Source organism: Limulus polyphemus, unplaced genomic scaffold (genome assembly GCF_000517525.1).
Source record: "Limulus polyphemus unplaced genomic scaffold, Limulus_polyphemus-2.1.2 Scaffold3219, whole genome shotgun sequence".
In the NCBI taxonomy this organism is placed as follows: Eukaryota; Metazoa; Arthropoda; class Merostomata; order Xiphosura; family Limulidae; genus Limulus; species Limulus polyphemus.
Window position 1 is genome coordinate 104,103 of NW_013668829.1, and position 18,432 is coordinate 122,534.

The window sequence follows — 18,432 nt, forward strand, 5'->3', positions numbered from 1 at the left end:
ATATATATAATGGAAAATGTACATGACAAAACTATATTTTAATAAACATATACAGAAAGGAACCATGGAGAATTATCTTTTGTGTATGTTCTTTTGTTGCAAAATGTTTTATAAGAAAAACAACAAAACATCTGAATCTTCATTTTTGTAAGTATTTTCTACATCACTCCCTAAAACTATTATATATTTGTATGCTCTAATGGATAGGATAGGCGCAACAAGACTGATCAGAATTAAGAAATTACAAGGAATCATTACACACAAAAATCAATAACACCAATATTTTTACCTTACTCACTTTCCTGAGAGCTTCTATTTGGCCTTTATGCACATAAATACCATTCAGAATCCTTCCAAGAATTTTGTAAATAACCCAGCCTGAAATTCTATGATACAAATTAAAAGCATACATCAAAATTTATAACAAATACAGGAAATATTATTTACAATATTCAACAAAAAAAAACTACAAAGAGGATAAATATGATACAAGCAAGTTATTTTTTGTTGGCTTTAGAATTTTCACACAAGGGCTACCTGCATATCTTCTTAGTGACCTTAATTCCAACTAGCATGAGGTTGGGCAGTAATTTTCTAAGCCAAGAACTTTTACATTCGGGTGGCTGGCCCAAACAGCAGCCAAAAGGACGAGCGTGTTTAGTGACAGGGAATGGAACTTGCTATCCTCAGTTTGCTAATCAAGTGCCTGAACCAACAGGCCATGCCAGGTCCAAGGACTAACTGCATATAGCCATCCCTAATCTTGAACCATTAGACAAGAGGGAAGGCAGCTGATAAACAGCACCCATCACCAACTCTTGGACTATTCTTTTCTCATTGAATAATAGGGTTTGACCATCACTTATATGAACCATGAATCTGTGGATTAACAGTCCAGGTATACTAACCACCAAGCCATGCTTGGTCAAGTTATCCTAATTAAAATCTTTAAGTAAAACTTCTCTAATTAAAATGCATTGTTGATAACACACAATCATGTTTACTATGTAAGTTTAGTTTGTACATATATATGTAAATTACAAAATGTTTCCGTTTCTTTCTTTCAAAATTAAATAAACTGTCCATTATTTATACATATTCTGTAACAGAAACTAAAAATGTTACTTATAATTCCTATCTACATGTAGTAATGGTAACTTTTGTATAATGTAGAAGATTAACTTCATATAACTTCTTGACAAAAAAGATATCACAAGTCACAAAGTTCTAAAAAGCACTTTCTGTTTCTTAAATCTGATTTGTACCACTTACTTTAATAAGAGTGACATTTACGGATTACATTTATCTAGTCAGTAATTTCCAAAAATGAACTGATTATTTTTTTTATTCACACACCTAAGTCTATATGGGAACAGAAGCTTTATCAAAAATACAGAAATTATCCATACAAGACCTAATTTTTGTCATTATGAACACATTTGATAAAATGTATAATAAAAACAGTCATACCTGAGCAGTAAAGATGAAATGCAAGATCTCATTCGTTTCAAAATTTCTATTGCTCTCCTCCTGTGTTTCTGCCTTAATTGCATCATGTGAATATTGTCCAGTCCAAGATCTAAATTACAGTGAATTAATATCTTTATTACCATGAACTTGTTAAAGACAAACATAATTATTAATGAGTTTTTATATCTTAACACAGAAGGATATTCCTAAAGGAATGGTTTCTGTAACACAATCACATCAGATTGTGATCAAACATTCTACATCAATGGTTTGAGAATTTGGGAACAAGACATTACTTCTCAACATTGTCTCCATTAACTCTTTCCAAACAGGAGAGGCACATTGCATGTAATTTGTAACCACAAAAGTAATTATGAATAACCATGAAATCACCCATATTATAGCTTTTGATAATGTAAGCATACCTTCACGAAATTTCACAGACTATCGATAAAAAAAAGATCTGATTTGTTAATTATTTTCACTAAAAATTTCTCCATGAATATATGGAGTCAAGCTCACTCAAAGTGTTGACTGCTCCGAGCACTAAGTGATTTTCAAGTTAAGATTAAAAATACTTTTCTCCATCTGCAAATTGTCAAATTTCACTTGCATAATCTATAAGATCTCCTAAATAAATATCAGAACGTTTTTTTCAGAAAAACTTTATAACTTATCTATAATTTTCTCTACCCTAACTCTAGACAGGGGTTGATCAATATGACCAACCTTGTAACCACCATAGAAAATTAGATATTAAATCAATTTAGATTTAATAGTTATTCTAGAAAAAATAAAGGTAATTTAACCTTTATTTTTTTCTAGAATAACTACAAATTGTACCAGGAAACCACAACTGTTTATCCTAATTAGCTTAAAGTTCATAAGAATATACATCTATTTATACTTAATTTTATTGTTTTATTGACCTTTAACCATGTTTAACTAATAATCTCACCACCCAAGTTGTAAATCACTCAGCAAACATGCAGCTCATGTTACATTATCAAATTATGTAATGCATGATCTGCTCACGAGTACCTCATGAAGAATTTTTATTATTATTATTTTCATTATCTAACCTAATAAGTTTCTAATTCTTTACATTTTAGTTACTTTAATAATAATAAAGATTATACATGAAAAACAAGAAATGTAGTACATATCTGGATCCTCGTGTTTTTTTTACTGCAGACTGTCGCTGAAACTTAAGCCTCTTTTTTTTTTTTATATATACTAATAGTACTACAACACTAAATAATTTTTTATTTAATTAAATAATGCAACTAAGAACACAGAGTAATAACATTTAACGTTTTGAAAGTTCTTTACAAAAATGAAAGTAGTGGATGAAATTCTTTTAAATTTGAGATGAAAAGTCCTATAAGTATGTGGTTTTTGAAAAATAAGATATTTAATTTTGATTTTTTCTAAAGCAACGTTTATCTCATGCCTTTTTTTTCTTTTCACATGTTGCCTATCCAACATGCAAAGTAATTTTCATTTTAAGATTAAAAATACTTTTGTGCATCAGAAAATTTTCAAATTTCATATGCAAAATCTTTATAAATGTTCAGATAGTTATCAAATGATTCTTAAGAAAAAACTTTATATCTTGGCTTTCTAAGTATGCTGTAAGAGCCATTAAAAATTCAACTAAGCTCATCAATGTGTTTCCCATGGGAATAATGTTTCAATCTGGAAAAGAAATACACAATTCTCTGTACAGAAAACAACCGAATATAATAGGTTATTTAATAGACTAAAACATTGACTTTCTAGTGATTATAAATAATATAGTATTAAGAATCAGAGAGAACTATTGGCAATTTGTGAAAGAGAATGTGTCAGGTGGGCATGGCAAGTAGGTCTGATTTTCTAGTTTATGGCTCCATGAACAACAGAGATTGAAGGCTATAAAATTATGCTTTGCCCGAGTAATAGCAATATTGTAATGAGTAATTTACACTAGATTATGTATTTCTCAATGGAGTGGTTAATAAATTAGAGGTGAGGGGAGACCTAAAGATCAAATGTCACAATTCTCATTCAAGGGGAGATTGAAGATTTTGTTTTTAATATTCCTTATATAAGTAAGAACTTAAAAATATATAATATTAAAATTTGATTTATTAACTATGTTTTGATGCCAAGTTTATTTAAATCTAACACGCTCCTCAATCTAATCCCAATTAAGTACAAGTAGTTTCATGAGCCAGCTTAACAGTGTGCAGGGTGGTGTAAAAGATTCAACTGTCTGCATTCTGTTCTATGAATGTTAGTTGTATAAAAGTGTTGCACACACAGACTATCCTTAACGGCACCAGAAAGATGGAAGTCACAACCTGCTGAGGATGGTAGTGACTACGGAACTGCAGCATGTAGACAAAAACACTATTTTGTAAAAGTGTATCATGTTAACTATGCTGTAAAACACATCAGGTGTCACAAGCACAAGTTAATGATCCATCAATGTGCACAGGGATAGTCCATTACACCAAACCTATATGGGAGAAGTAACTTTCACTATAATTCTGAATTTACAAAGTGTATCTTTGTAAAATGTGGCAACTTTTAGTCAACAGTACAAGTCTATCATACAGACTTGTACTGTTCACTATAAGCAGGTGATGATCAAAAGTGTTCATGCCCTGTGACCTAGTACAGAATACCACATTGAATAGCACACTCTGTACAACATCAAGGCATGCAGACTTTGACCTCCATTTGTGCACATGGGTTAACAGGACAATATTTCTGCTACAATTTACTTTTACCAACACAAGGTAGAATGAAATATTATTTTTTTCTGAACACCACTTATATGCATCAATACTAGTCAAATATATATATGGTGCATTAGATATTATACCTATGGTTTAGTCACACACATATTTATATATTTCATTTAATATGAACATTTTGGATATTTCAACAAACAGCACTCAACTCTCCAGTAAAGAAACATTAACACAATACATGTATATTTCATTATAATTTAATGCATACAGTAGGAAATATTACAAAGTATGTCACAAACTGTGAACAGTCTCTCTCTCTCTTTCCCCTAAACATAAAACGGCTTGTCTTACAAATGTATTAAGCCTAATATGAAGTCAAAAGTTATATGTCCAGTTGTACAAGATCAAACTTATAAAGCTATTACACGTGTGTTTATAAAAACTGCATTACTACACCACAAGTTTTACATAAAAAAATGGTGTATTATATTAATTTGTACTGATAACATTACTCTTAATTATCCTCTAGAAAAGCTCTGGCTTAGTTGTTGAACAAAACAACACAAACCTGAAAGTTCTTCGCTTGCTGTTTCTTCTATAGCATTTTGGACCCTATGATAGAAAGTTTGTAGTAGAAAAATTAAAATTCTCTTAGAAAATGTATAAATCCACTAATATTCAAGTTAGTGCCCAACATCATCCTAAAAAAATTCTGTTGAATTCAATAACTTAATGTTTTTCTTTAAGTACCAGAGTATATCTTGAACAAATCACACATTTAAATACAGCTGACTAACAAATAAACAGCAGCCGCCAAAAACTTATAAGTTAAAATGTACACATATTCATTACACCTCGAACACATTAGACTGCTTTTTCCTATTTGTTATCCAAAATTAGGTTACGTTCCTATCATGAACCACGATAGTGGTTCATAATAGGGATCACATAGACTGTTTCAATATACAATGATATGTTATAATATCAATTCTACATCCTGATTTTCAAAGCATTCAGCATAATAAAATGTATTAAGCCAATGTGTAGATCAAAATTAAATACAATAGGCTCCTAACCACACTTCACTAAATAAAAAAGTTTACATTATATCTATTTTTAAACTGTCCTCTCTTCTCACCTTTCACTATGGATAACTCTTTTACTCACTCCTGGATATTTAAACTCAGGATTTCTCTGCAGAATAAATGCTGCATAATGAAATGTTCTAGTCAACAGTCCATTGTCCCTGAGAAAATATTACATAAAAAAATGAACAAAACATCAAGAACATACGTCAAAGCAGCTACAACCCCTTGTGTGTAACTGCTTGCCAAGTTAGGCCTGAAAAACTAAAAAATTGAACAAAAAGCTTTTATCAGCAACTACTAAACACTCAAGAGTAGATGAAATACTATTATCTTTAATACTAGAAACTGTTTTCAAGATAGACTTGTTTATATCAACAGTAGTACTGTGATGTTTCACTTCTACCCCACCCCCCTTAAAAAATACACACTGCAATTACTTTGAAATGGTGAAAACAAAAGCTCTTTCTTTTAGGCTAACAATCAACCTAACTCTAGAATAATCAATTTTTTTCAATAATATTAGTCACATTCACTTCATAATTATTTTTCCTATTGAACCCACAGAGAGAGAAACATTCTGTAGCTGCTGGTATAGAAACACATTAATTTCTTTCTAATTTTTTTTCTTTTAGTACACAGTAAGAAAACTATTAAAACACATCTTACAAAATATTTTAAAAAACTATCCATAGACATTAAATGAGATAAACCATATTACTAAAATTAATTTCATTCTATTTTCCTTTAACTTTGTTTAGTATTTGTGTTTATTCATTCTTGATTTATAACTTCTAAGTTATATTTTTTCATTTAATAAAAATAAAAGCATTCCAAATATTTATATAAAAATGGAATCCCTAATTTTGTTTTTCCTGTATATTACTTATATTTAGTGAATAAACACATTCTGTTACCCAATAAAGTCAAGTCTGAACTAGTATTGGAAACACACACCCCGTACCAACCTGTTCTGTGTTGGTACACATAGGATGTTAGCAATTCCTAATGTCATTGCTGGATCCTCAAGGAACTTCATCTGTCAAAAGAAGATATTTTTTTATTGCATGACAAGAATGCATGAAATCTAAAATCCAACTAAACTGGAAGTATTTTAACAGCAAATACATGCATTTACTATTTAATACTGAGAAAGAATAAGTAAACTATTGATTCAACATTTCATGAAAAGAAATGTATTTTAAGGATAAAATTGCAAAGTATTCTGGTAATATAACTGCATATTATGTATATCAAAAATCAGTCTGAATCATTAAAACACTGTGAAAATATAGAAAAGAAATTACATCAGTTCAATGACCTGTTGAACTTGACAAAAAGTTGTTGTAATTTTTGAAGATGTATTTTAAGATTAAGCATTGCAACACTAATTTCACTTGTTCATTCCAAGTTAGAATCCATTAAAAATGTGTTTAAAAAAGCTTATTTAAAATTCTGTTTATGAGAACTATCCAAGTACGAGCTTAAGAACATGTCTCTACAACATATTTAAACATTATATGCCCAGGGACCCGGCCGAATGAAACCTCGTTATGCCGCAAAGCATCTTTAGACTATATCTTCATTTAATGATAAAAACCATAGTTTTTGGCTTTTCCTTGCATATGGACACCTGATACATTGAGAACGACTGAAATAATATAATTTCAGTAATAATTAATATGTATTTGTTACTTTATAGATGTAATAGATATTTGTTATTACTTTATTAAGATTTTTACGCTTATACTGCGAGGTAAAAATGGCTGCTGCTGTGATTTTGTCTGGTTTATGAGTTCGTTGCTGACCTAATTTAGGACCTTTTTAATAAATTCTTGAAAATGTTTAAAAAGAGAGAGAGAAAGGGGGCCTGGCAAGGATGTTTGCTCTGAGGCCCGTGCTGGCTCTCGACATTCCTGCATATCATAATATTTTATAATAAAAAAAAACAGTTAAAAAGTTAGGCTAACTAGTCCCAGCAAATGCTTGTGGCCACTTCAAATTCACAAGACAAGAATAACCATCTGCACTGTTTGTGCCTGTGAACTGTATCAAGAATTTGGGCTTTATAATGTACATGTTAACCCACTGTATCTATTTGTATCTTTCTACTTGTTTTTGAGGAAATTTTTAATAAAAAAGAAATTTTCTTGGAGAAAATTACTTAAATTATGGTAACTTGCTTCATTTTTGTGTTTTGAGCTGAGATTCTGCAGGTAGAACAGGGAATTACAAAGTAAGCATTAGTAATTTATCTTTTAAATAAAATGAATAATAAAGGTAATGCAAAAAAATATTAACAGGACTATGTACAGTGACAAAAAAATAAAACAAGTTCAAATGAAATCAACAGAGGACAATGTAAGGTGAGTAACCAACCATATGTAATTCTTGGTCAATACGTTATCTAATTTGAATATTTTGTTATAGATATTAACCAGTTCAAACATTAAGCACTTTTATGGTATAATCAGGTGTTAAAAGAGATTCTGTTAACTACAAGTGACAAAGAAAATTTCTGTTTTTTGTCTTGCAAAATAAGTAACAGCCAATAAAATGCAAGTTACAGAAAAGTAGATAAACATTTTCATAAATTAACAACATGATTATATATCCTTTGGTCAAGAATAATAGTTTAATGAATCACGAGAAGAATTATTCACTCTGTAGGCGACAACACAGCATGACACATGAACTTGAAGAGCAAAAACTAAATTTACTTGCTACTCCTAATTTTAGTTTTATTTACTCTTGAAACAGAACACTTTCGGGGACCCTGCGCAGGTACATCTAATTTTTTATATACGCATTAGACAGGGAGGTAAAAGAACTGAAAATAGCACAAATGTACAGTTAATAATGATGGAATTGCCCATATATGCTTTTATCCTTTAAAAATAGAAAAACTATTTTTTAAATCATTCAAGATAATAGTTTATAGTCATATTAGGAACAGTAAAAACTTGCATTAACCAATTTCATCTACCAAACAGTATTTAAACAATTGTCTACAATATCTTCTCATTTAAAAAGCACTATGTAATGCACATCACCACTAAAAAACCTCAATTTTATAGTATACATAAGACACTAAAGAACAAACCATATTCTTTGTCATACAACATTCATAAGGAAAAACTCTAGCTTACCTTACTGATAGGAACACATTTTGAACAACAAGTTCCTACAAAAGGCCTCAACCAAGAGTTCCTGGGCATTATGGAAGGAACACTCTTAAAGTGGCCCACACCATAAGACTTCGGCTGTGTGTCAAAATTAAAGCACAGACAAATCTATAAATATCATGACTTGCACTAACAAGATAGAACATCTCAATCTCCAAGAATTAATTCATACAACTAAGTTCTGTCTTTTTATACCTGACGATAATGCAAATAACTGTATAATACATAACTTCAAAAACATGCATAATTCTTTAATATTGTGAATAATAAGAAAAACTATTAATAATATGAACATTTGTAACATCTGAATCAAAACAAGATATACTTTACATAAAAATCCCTTGAAAATCTGGAAATTCTTCACACACTTTCACATTATGCAAGAAATTTATTTTATTAAAAAAAATTCATTATTAGTATCCAAACTAATGATATAACTTAGTGGAATATTACAGTATTTATAATTCCAGGATTCATCCATTAAAAGCATGATAAATAAAGTTAATAAAGTATTTTGAATTTAACACCAACAATCAAAAGTTCATGAAATGTTTCACTGATATAATCAAAATTATAAGTACAAGTAATTGTTTCAAATTAATGTATTTCTACATATATTCAATATAATATAAAATTATTTCACTAAAAAGTGACCATCTTAAAAATAAAATTTATACTTGAGAAGTTCAAAAATTATAATACTGTAACAATATGTGGTCACTCAACTATTCACAATTTCAAGCGTGTATATGAGAAACAGAAACATACTGCACATTTACGTGAATATGAAGAGCAACAAAACATAAGTACCATCAAAAGCCTCAATACTATCCTCATCATAACCTTGAAATTCTTTTTACATAAACAAGACATTCCATGTCAACAATGCTATAGAGAGAGGATACACATAGACACACAAGGCAAACTTGAGTTATGAGTACCAACAATGTAAATTACAAAGATTTCTAATAGCACAAGGCTATAATAGTTGTGTTGACTGCATAGACAAGAGTAATTAGACTCCTTTAATTTCAAGCTAGCTTTAATTTTCATGCTGAAAACCCAGATATCTTACAATTGATACAAATTATGATTAAACTTGTTGTATGTGTAATAACAAAACACCTATAAAGCTACTATAACCAAAATATACACAAACCAAAAAATCCTAATACACATAATTTTGAAAACAAATCAGGTGGTTTAACTCATTTGATGACTGCAAGTCCAAACAATAACAAGGATATGTAGAACAAACAGCAAAATCCACGTGATATGGAATAAAGAAACTAATTTCAATTCTAAGTACACAAATAACAGAATATATAATAATGTTAAGACAGCAATACCACTGTTTTTATTCTGTAGTCTTAACAGCATCGAACATGTTTTATTTTTCTCTTACATAGATGTGCTGTAACACACACAACAGAGTTAAGACAGTCTCATTGTTTTGAATAACATAAATTATAGTGAAGTTTTACTACAGCTTTTCTTACTTTTTAGTATTTCTGACTACCCCAAAAAATGATGATTTAGCTTGTTAACTGTAAAAATGTTGGACATTTATATGGGAATGTAGAGTATGCTAACCAAACATAAAAACCTGACAAAATCTTAGCAGTTATTTTATACACACCAAAGAGACTTTGACACCAATTTTAATAGCAAATTTTAAGTGTAATATAAGTGAGGCTAGATTTTAAGAAGGGCTTGAAAAGAAATAGATCAATTCTGAGTAGAAATTCTACTACATAGCCAAATGTTATGCAAAGCAAAAGAGATACTCTTTTTACTATAAGAAAAACTACTTCATCAGTAAAAAAGACAATTTTAGTATCTAAGATTTTTTATCACAACAAAACTGTCTGTACAAACTTTATGAAATGTTATCTGTCTAACCACTAGTTCAAACCATGATGTGTTTAATTTATCTCAAGGACAAACTACAAAGGGTAATGTCTGTTCTTGAACTTTTTCAGATAGTCTGAGTAAAAACAAGTGGAGAAATGGTTAAGAACACGGTAACCTTGAAAAGAAAGAATGCTTGGGTATATGTGATACTATAGATAGCCTTCCTTTGCTTCTACCCATACAACAAAAATCTCCCTATATTAATATGCACATGTAATAAAATGATTGCTTCATCATTTTACAATGTGAATATTGAACTAAAATAGATATATTTTATATAGATATTCTAATGCATTAGCACTAATACATGTCTCTGCATACTACATGTATATATATCTTATTTTTCTGCTGTTATTCAGTGTGATGTTCCAACATATAAAATCAATTTAATCAAAGAAATATCAAATTTTAATTATTTTTTTTATTAATCAGTGTTTATACAGTATTGTTCTTGCAGTTTCCATCACAAATAGAAACCTAAACTATTGCAAGAAATGTTTAGCCCAACCTAATGTGTAATACACTAAACACTGTATTTAACATTTTAGTTTTAACCTTATAATATACAACTCTTTATACTTATACTTATTGATTCTAGTACATACTAATTTTACAGCCACCAAGTCACAGTAACTCTTCATTAAAGCAAAAAAACTCACTTTTTTATGTAATATTATAAATCTATATTTCTGTATACAAAAGTACTCATAAATGTCTTCTAATGAACAGTGTCTGGAATGTACAGTTTTTAATCCTTAATTCTTTTTCTTTGTAACACAACTTCTTCACAATGTACAACATTTCCAATATTTAAAAAAAATTGTCAAACATTTTTTCTTGTATGTATATATACAACAACATGCTTGAAATATTGTACTGAATGATTACCTCCTCTACAATTCAATTTGATAATTGTAAATAATCCCAACTGCAATTATTAATCATATTAAATAGATCAATTTTAGAAAAACTATTAACAGAACTATTAAAACACTGGCATTTCGAATATTAAAAAGGAAATTTGAGGTTTGTTCTCACAATTTTATTATAAGCCTAAGTATGGAACATTCTGCTACACTTATTCACACTAACTAGTTATAATAGTTTCCTGCTAGTTATTTTTTCACGAAATCTAGATTTCTCACAGAGCAACTGAAGAATCCTTGAAGCTCTATCCACATTACATTAACTTTACAGAGTTTAACTTAAACATATACAGGTACAAAATAATATTTTTATTTATGTACAGAATAAGAACTAATTGAAATTCACACATAAGAGATGCAAGAAAAAGTATTAAATAGGTACTAGTCTACATTTATACATAGTAACTGATGGCACAGTATAATATTCACATTCTATGTCACTCAGATGGAAAATGTTTACACCTATTACACTCCCTGCCCTCCCCCCCTCCCCCCCAAGAAAAAGTCAGATCTTTAACAGCATTAACATACAAACATTATTTGTTTGGATAGTTTTCAGACACACACAAATAGATAGATAGATGCATCTTACAGACAAAACAATGGTGGTATTGAACTACATGTGCATAATATACTCACATTGGTAATCAGATCATTAACACACTTAGTGAATGGTTTGCCTAACCACAATAGTCAAAGTGAGATTATGGATTTTAATTATCTGCAGTTCATGACTATTTTTACAGTTGATTAGGAGATTATAACCAACTTGTCAAATTATGATATATTATGCATGTATCTCTTCAAAGAAACAACAGTTTGTTAGAACTTACACTAATCTGTAAGTTCAATAAAATATTTCAAATATTTTATTAAAAGTTTGTGCAGAAAAAAATATTAATGAGGGATTTGTTCCAATGGTATGGATACCTAACAAATCTCATCTCTGGCATAAATTTCATAAACCTCCAAAAATTAGCTTATTACTGCAGGGATAAATTGAGGAAAAAGAAATTAGATCTCTTTGTAACATCACACATAAAATGAAATAAAAAACTTGAGTAAAATCTGTCACAAAAAGAAGAACAGTGAAAAATGTCATCATTCTCAAACTGCAAAACCTTGGGTACCACCATATTGATGCATTTATGTTTTCAGTTTTAACACCCATATGAAAAATATTTGACAAATTCACTAGGCGCAGCTGAATTATAAGAAGTCAAGAAATCTGTTACATATGACATGCACTTCAATAAAACAATTTCATCACATAAGTTATGAATATGTGTAAATTGAAAATGCTAACTTACAAAGTGAGCAACAGAATGTTTTAATCGAAACTGAGCATAACCATTTGTCCTACAAGAAGGTGGCCTGCCTGCATGTTGGAATTTTTTTTTTCGTTACTAAATCTCCTTCTAAATGTCTGTGATTGTGAAGAATAACAGTTCTCTGTTGTTGTTGCAAGATGTTTTATCTTGGGCTTTGCTCGTTCTTCCCATCTGGTATAGATATTCTGAAGATTTTGGACAAGTTCTGCCATGGCAATCCTGTTATTACAAGAACAAAAAATGTTAAAATTCATGAAAATGTCCATATTTATTCATTTTTTTAAATTAAAATATACATACTATGTAGTCACTTTTTTAAACTTACACATTTATACACAACAATGGTTACATGTTTCACTGAAATATTTAAAAAAATTCATAGTTACAAGTCTAATGTTATTAAATGAAACAATCACATATTGCAGACCAAATATGAAATATGAGGCATAAAACAACAAACAGTGGACATAATACTTTGAAAGAATATTACATTAGTCATTTAACATAAACTTGACCAAAGCAATAAAAGAAATGCATATGAATATATTAATTGCATTTCCATCAGTTATTACATCTTTCACCAATATATCACTACTCAAAAAAACAAAAATCTACAAATGATAAAGATTTTTAAACTAATAATCTTAAGTTTTTCCACAACTTTACCAAGGATAAAAAGTCTTAAGTTTACAAAACTATTTTTGTGCAGACTTTTTTTAGAAGAGTTCTCTTTAGATCTGACATTGGGAAGAACTAAAATATTTAATATTATACGAATTTTTAAATGTAAAAATGTACCTAAAAGAGTGAGGAAAACATTCATCTGAAGACTAGAACATAAAAAAACCTAAAATAAATTTGATACACTTAGTTCAATAAGAAAGATATGCATCTATGTTTAGTAAGTATAAAACTAAAACTAGGCCTTCTAATTAGAAAATGCTATACAATATTTAAATAATTTCATAAAACTTTGTGCAACCTACATCACAACCAAGGTAATAAAAATAAGAAAAAGATGTTTTTTATAAAACATATATTACAATATCCACTAGTTGCATGTTTTTATAACCAGTATCATCAATGTGATTCTACACTGATTTTTTAGTGATTAGTAACTATTCAAATCCTTGGTTCCACATGAACTTTGATTAAAATAAAACCTTTTTTTATATACCAACATGTACTGAAATAACTGTTGGTTTAAAAAGTATCTTTTCAGAAATGTCTAAAACTCCATGCATTGTACAACAAGATTTAAATAAATAATCTCATAAAGTTTTCAAATAGGCCTTAATGAGAATCAAATCTAATTTTTGTGTCTTTAAAAAATGTGATTAAAAATAACTGTATTAGCCCTCACATAAACTTAAAAAAATACTACAATAAAGTTGTAAAAAAAACAAATTACTGCAAAATAAATATTTACAAATCTTGGTGTAATAAGGATAAGTTCCAGGTATTTCACTTAAACTAATCTAAATTTATCAAACTGTTATTTGTCAAGGTCAGAAAAATGATAGGCCCATGAGATACATGGCCTGGATTCTGACAGCAATGCTGTATCCTAGTGCTATGATGGTCAAGGTCAGCAGCAGACTATTAGTTTCCAGCCTCACACAGTACACCACTAGGTGGAGCAAGGTCTGTTTCAGGAGTGAGGAAATGAACTCGTACAGAAATAAATGGATGCATATTACTAGCAAAATCACAATAAAACCAAAACACAGTGTAGATTTTAATAGCTTGCTAAATGATCAACATTCTTTATTAAGCACATAAGATATTTACATTTTAGTTGTTTAAAGTTTTATGGATGTAATCATATTTTGTCTAGAATTGCAAGATTTTGTCACTGTTTATAAACTTTCGATTTACAAAGCTTTGTGTGTATATATATATGTATATATATACACACACAGTATACTTAAAAGAACAACTAAATTAAATCATACTAACCTTTAAAATTATTTTAAAATATTTTGATATACACATGAACAACAAAAATATAAAGTGTGACATATTTTTAAATAATTTATATATAACACACAGAAACTTGACAACATAATGTCACATCTTTTTTGTTCTTTTGTAGGAACTTATTTGCAAAAGAAACTGTGCTCAGTTCAGATATATATATATAATATTTTTTTTCCAGAAAAAACAACAGAGTAAAATTAAACTAATATATATCTTATGTTAAATTTATACAGTAATTTTACAAACCTATGTATAACATTATTTGTATTAGGTTCAAATGTCATTTGTAAACAAAAATCACTGGTAAAATTCACTATCGTAGGCATAAAGTAAATGAAATTTTATAAACAATAAAACTTTAAGACAAAAATGTACTGTATAAATACTTTATTTAATTTTCTGGTAGACCTGAAACTAACATTTTACTCGTACCTCTTGGGTATGTTTCTTACATCAAATTTTGTCCCTCACTGGCTGGAGAGTTAACTAACCAATTCTCCAGTCCCATCTCTTACTTATTTAATAATTTCATAACTCCAAATGGATACCTCAAATGCCACTTACTCTTTAAACTGTCCATATTGTACAACACTGACCGACTCCTTAAACAAAAAATTTGGTAACATCTTATATTGAGTCTATTTTTTTTTCTTCTAAACTCCACTCACTAACCAGAAAATCAGTTTCCATCATTAATCATAGATAAATACTTCATTCCTGGTTATGGCATAACAACTATTTTGTACCTTTTAATAGTATGTTTAATTCACACACTAATATAATGCACATAGCTTGAGTACATGAATGGAATAAGTAAACTGCAGAATAGTTTGCCAGCTTTACTTTATCATTTCTCTAAATACTCTTTTCCTATACAAAATGACAATTTATTAACTACTGAAACTCAGTTTTTAAACTGTTGAAAATAAACGTCTCAATCAGTAAAATATATATAAAGAAATATTGAAATGTTCCATTAATGCTAACCAATTTCTTGTTTTAACATGTATGAGTTAGAGGTAAAAGTTGTTTACATGTAATATGCACCAAAACAATGTAATTTGACTTATCCCCGTAAAACTTCGCAGTACTTTTATCGTATGAACAGAAAGGTTAAGTCTGTTAATACAATCTTTAATGATAAACAATACAAAGCTTCAATACTGTATTTTCTTTTTTACCAATAGTGGGAGCAACGACCAACTCGGCGCCCTATCTACAATACACGTGCGTGCACTCAAATACGTTTGACCTTGGTAACAAATGGTGTCTAAAATGGATCGATGCGAGGAAACAAAATAATAATAAGAACATGGGTCTGTGTTCCCATGAAACATTTGTATTATTCCTGAATACGGGTGTAAGAATTTAATGATATTAATAAATATTAAAAGTGCAAGCAGAAGCAATCAACAAAGCTAAGGTGCACTGTCAGTGTGCAAGTGGTAATAACGGACAGCATTGTCATACAACTAACTTCACAGGTTATACCACAGAATACAATGTTGACAACACTAGTTAAGAATAACAGCATCGTTTCACAATCTGGAGAAGGCGTAAAAATTCAAATAACAAGTTAAAAAACAACAACATATTCTATATCAATGTGTCATAAGCAACTGATTTAAAACTAAATAGCATTTCACATTTAACTAAAAGTAAAACGTGTTGCGGGCTGTCCTGATGGGCAAAAGGCGGGCTGATATAGAACGAACTAGGTATAAGTAAATTATCAGTTTTGTCTGTCTGTCTTTAAAGCAAGCTATACTTACCGCTGAGGCCACCAGGGTACAAGTATTATCACTTTAATGATGATGAAATATCACACGCATATTACTACTCAAAGTCATGTTCCGATAGCTCTGACGAAAACTAGCAAAAATAGCGTTTCAACCAAGACTTTTTATGTTGTAACTAGAAACCAGCCAGCCTTATATGCTGCGATATAAGCAAGAAAGCTTGTTGGCAATGACACACAATCATCAAACTGTAGTTTAAATACATTATATATTTATATGTAATATAGTATTTTTACTGAAATATGTATTAGACCAAAAAAAAGTGTAATATAATGAAATTATTACCAATCTTATTATGATGAAATATCACACACAAATCACCGATGTAGACACGTATATCTTTAAAAGTCGACTTAAAAAAGGCTGTCGATAATCTTTGAAGATCTCCCTGAACTTTAGTGTATTACGTCAAATTAATTGGAATGGAAATATATATGTATATAACTAAAAAGGAATGTCCCAAATCCGAACACATAACCATGTCAAAAGCATTCCCTCTGCACTAATACTGGTAGTACTATACCATGTTAATACAGCCACTTACCTTACAGCCAGGTAGACCGAAGTGAAAATAAGTAAGACAGCAATCATTTTCAAAATTAATTACTACTTATTTCATTGAAAATCATACAAATCAATAAATGGAATTATCAGTTTTCGGTAAGGTATTCAATGTAATAATGATCCTCTCCTCAGGGCCAGAATGATATCGTTTTCCGGGAAAAATCACGACTTTTTGTTTTCATCCTCTTACTCGGCTCCCATTCACTGTATTCTTTTGTACAAAGCCCACGTGCTGTCACAATGGTAACAATCTTATATACCGCAACAAGCGACAAATCATTCACTCTTATTGGTTGAACGCAACGTCCAATGAATAGTTAAACAGTTTTCATGTGACTTAAATGACTAAATAAAGATTTAAAAATAATAATTATATATTATCCTTCGTAAAAATGCTAACGTGAAGTTTCAAAGTACAGTTATGTTACATCAAGTTGAAACAGTTTGTATTGAAATTGTGCCCCCAAAACTTAGTACTTTAAACTCTGCTGATAATAACGCTGATATACTTCGAATATATCATACTACAAACGTGTGAAATACATGCATCGTATAACATGTTTCACAGCAAAAACCATTTTCCCAAGCACGTGTCGGACTTTTGCCTAGGACCCGTAAAAATAAGAAAACGTTCTACATTTCAATTATCAAGGTTAGGGATAATTAATTTAGGACTAAAGGTTCTTTATATTCATAACTTAAAACCTTCAATGTGGTATACATAATTCGAAGAGTATAGTTGTTATCTAGAAACATTTCTATTACCACATAGGTATACTTAAAACTATATATTTTTTCTCCATATGGCAAGGGGGAAGCTCCCCTCAAACCTCAATAACTTCCACCCCTAGTTGTTTTGCACATTTGGAAATTGTATTTCTAAATGATAACTTTTGATGTAAAGAATGCACAGTACCCTTTTAAACATAGTTGTAAAATAATTTGGGGAAATACAACTTAACCATCTTTATTGACACACTGCGCCTTTGGCACTCAAATGTCTTGCGCCGCACCATTCACCAAGTAACCCCCCCCCCAAAAAAAAAATTCTGAACGAAACCCCCGTATATCCGATACTAACGAATAGTGGAAGATCTTAAACCTACCTATTATATATTCTCTGAAAATACCTCATTATACCGTATCACATATTACAATTTTGTTTATAATTAATCACGCTTAAACATATAGGAAAGCAAAACGTAAAGAAATAAATTGATTTCGCAAATAAAGTTCAAATCGTCGCTTAAACTAAAATATATTTTATAAATTGGTTTACTCAATACGTAAGCAAATTACCGCCAGACACGGCAAACTGTATTTTGATATTGACTAATAATTATCCCAATAATGTTTTGAATGTATTTTATCACGATCGCTAGATTTCTTAACCGCAGTACAATAGGACAGAGAAAATTAAACAAAAACAGAGTTGAT

General features: G+C 29.7%; 1 protein-coding gene across 2 annotated transcripts in view; it reads right to left on the bottom strand.

Annotated features, from left to right (window-relative positions):
* Nucleotides 1-17,222, bottom strand: part of LOC106468916 (glycerol-3-phosphate acyltransferase 1, mitochondrial-like) — a 42,311-nt gene extending 25,089 nt beyond the window's left edge. Inside the window, exons 1-8 of one of the 2 annotated variants that reach the window (XM_022397318.1) lie at nt 16,976-17,222; nt 12,632-12,871; nt 8,446-8,559; nt 6,265-6,335; nt 5,350-5,457; nt 4,780-4,823; nt 1,471-1,579; nt 290-386 (exon numbers count right to left, since the gene is read on the bottom strand). In XM_022397318.1, coding sequence (XP_022253026.1) covers nt 290-386; nt 1,471-1,579; nt 4,780-4,823; nt 5,350-5,457; nt 6,265-6,335; nt 8,446-8,514 — 498 coding nt within the window. In that variant the 5' untranslated portion in view covers nt 8,515-8,559; nt 12,632-12,871; nt 16,976-17,222. Of the gene's footprint in view, nt 1-289; nt 387-1,470; nt 1,580-4,779; nt 4,824-5,349; nt 5,458-6,264; nt 6,336-8,445; nt 8,560-12,631; nt 12,872-14,081; nt 14,144-16,975 lie in introns of those variants that run through there. The other variant, XM_022397319.1, reaches the window with a different exon arrangement.
* Between the last annotated feature and the right edge of the window lie 1,210 nt (nt 17,223-18,432).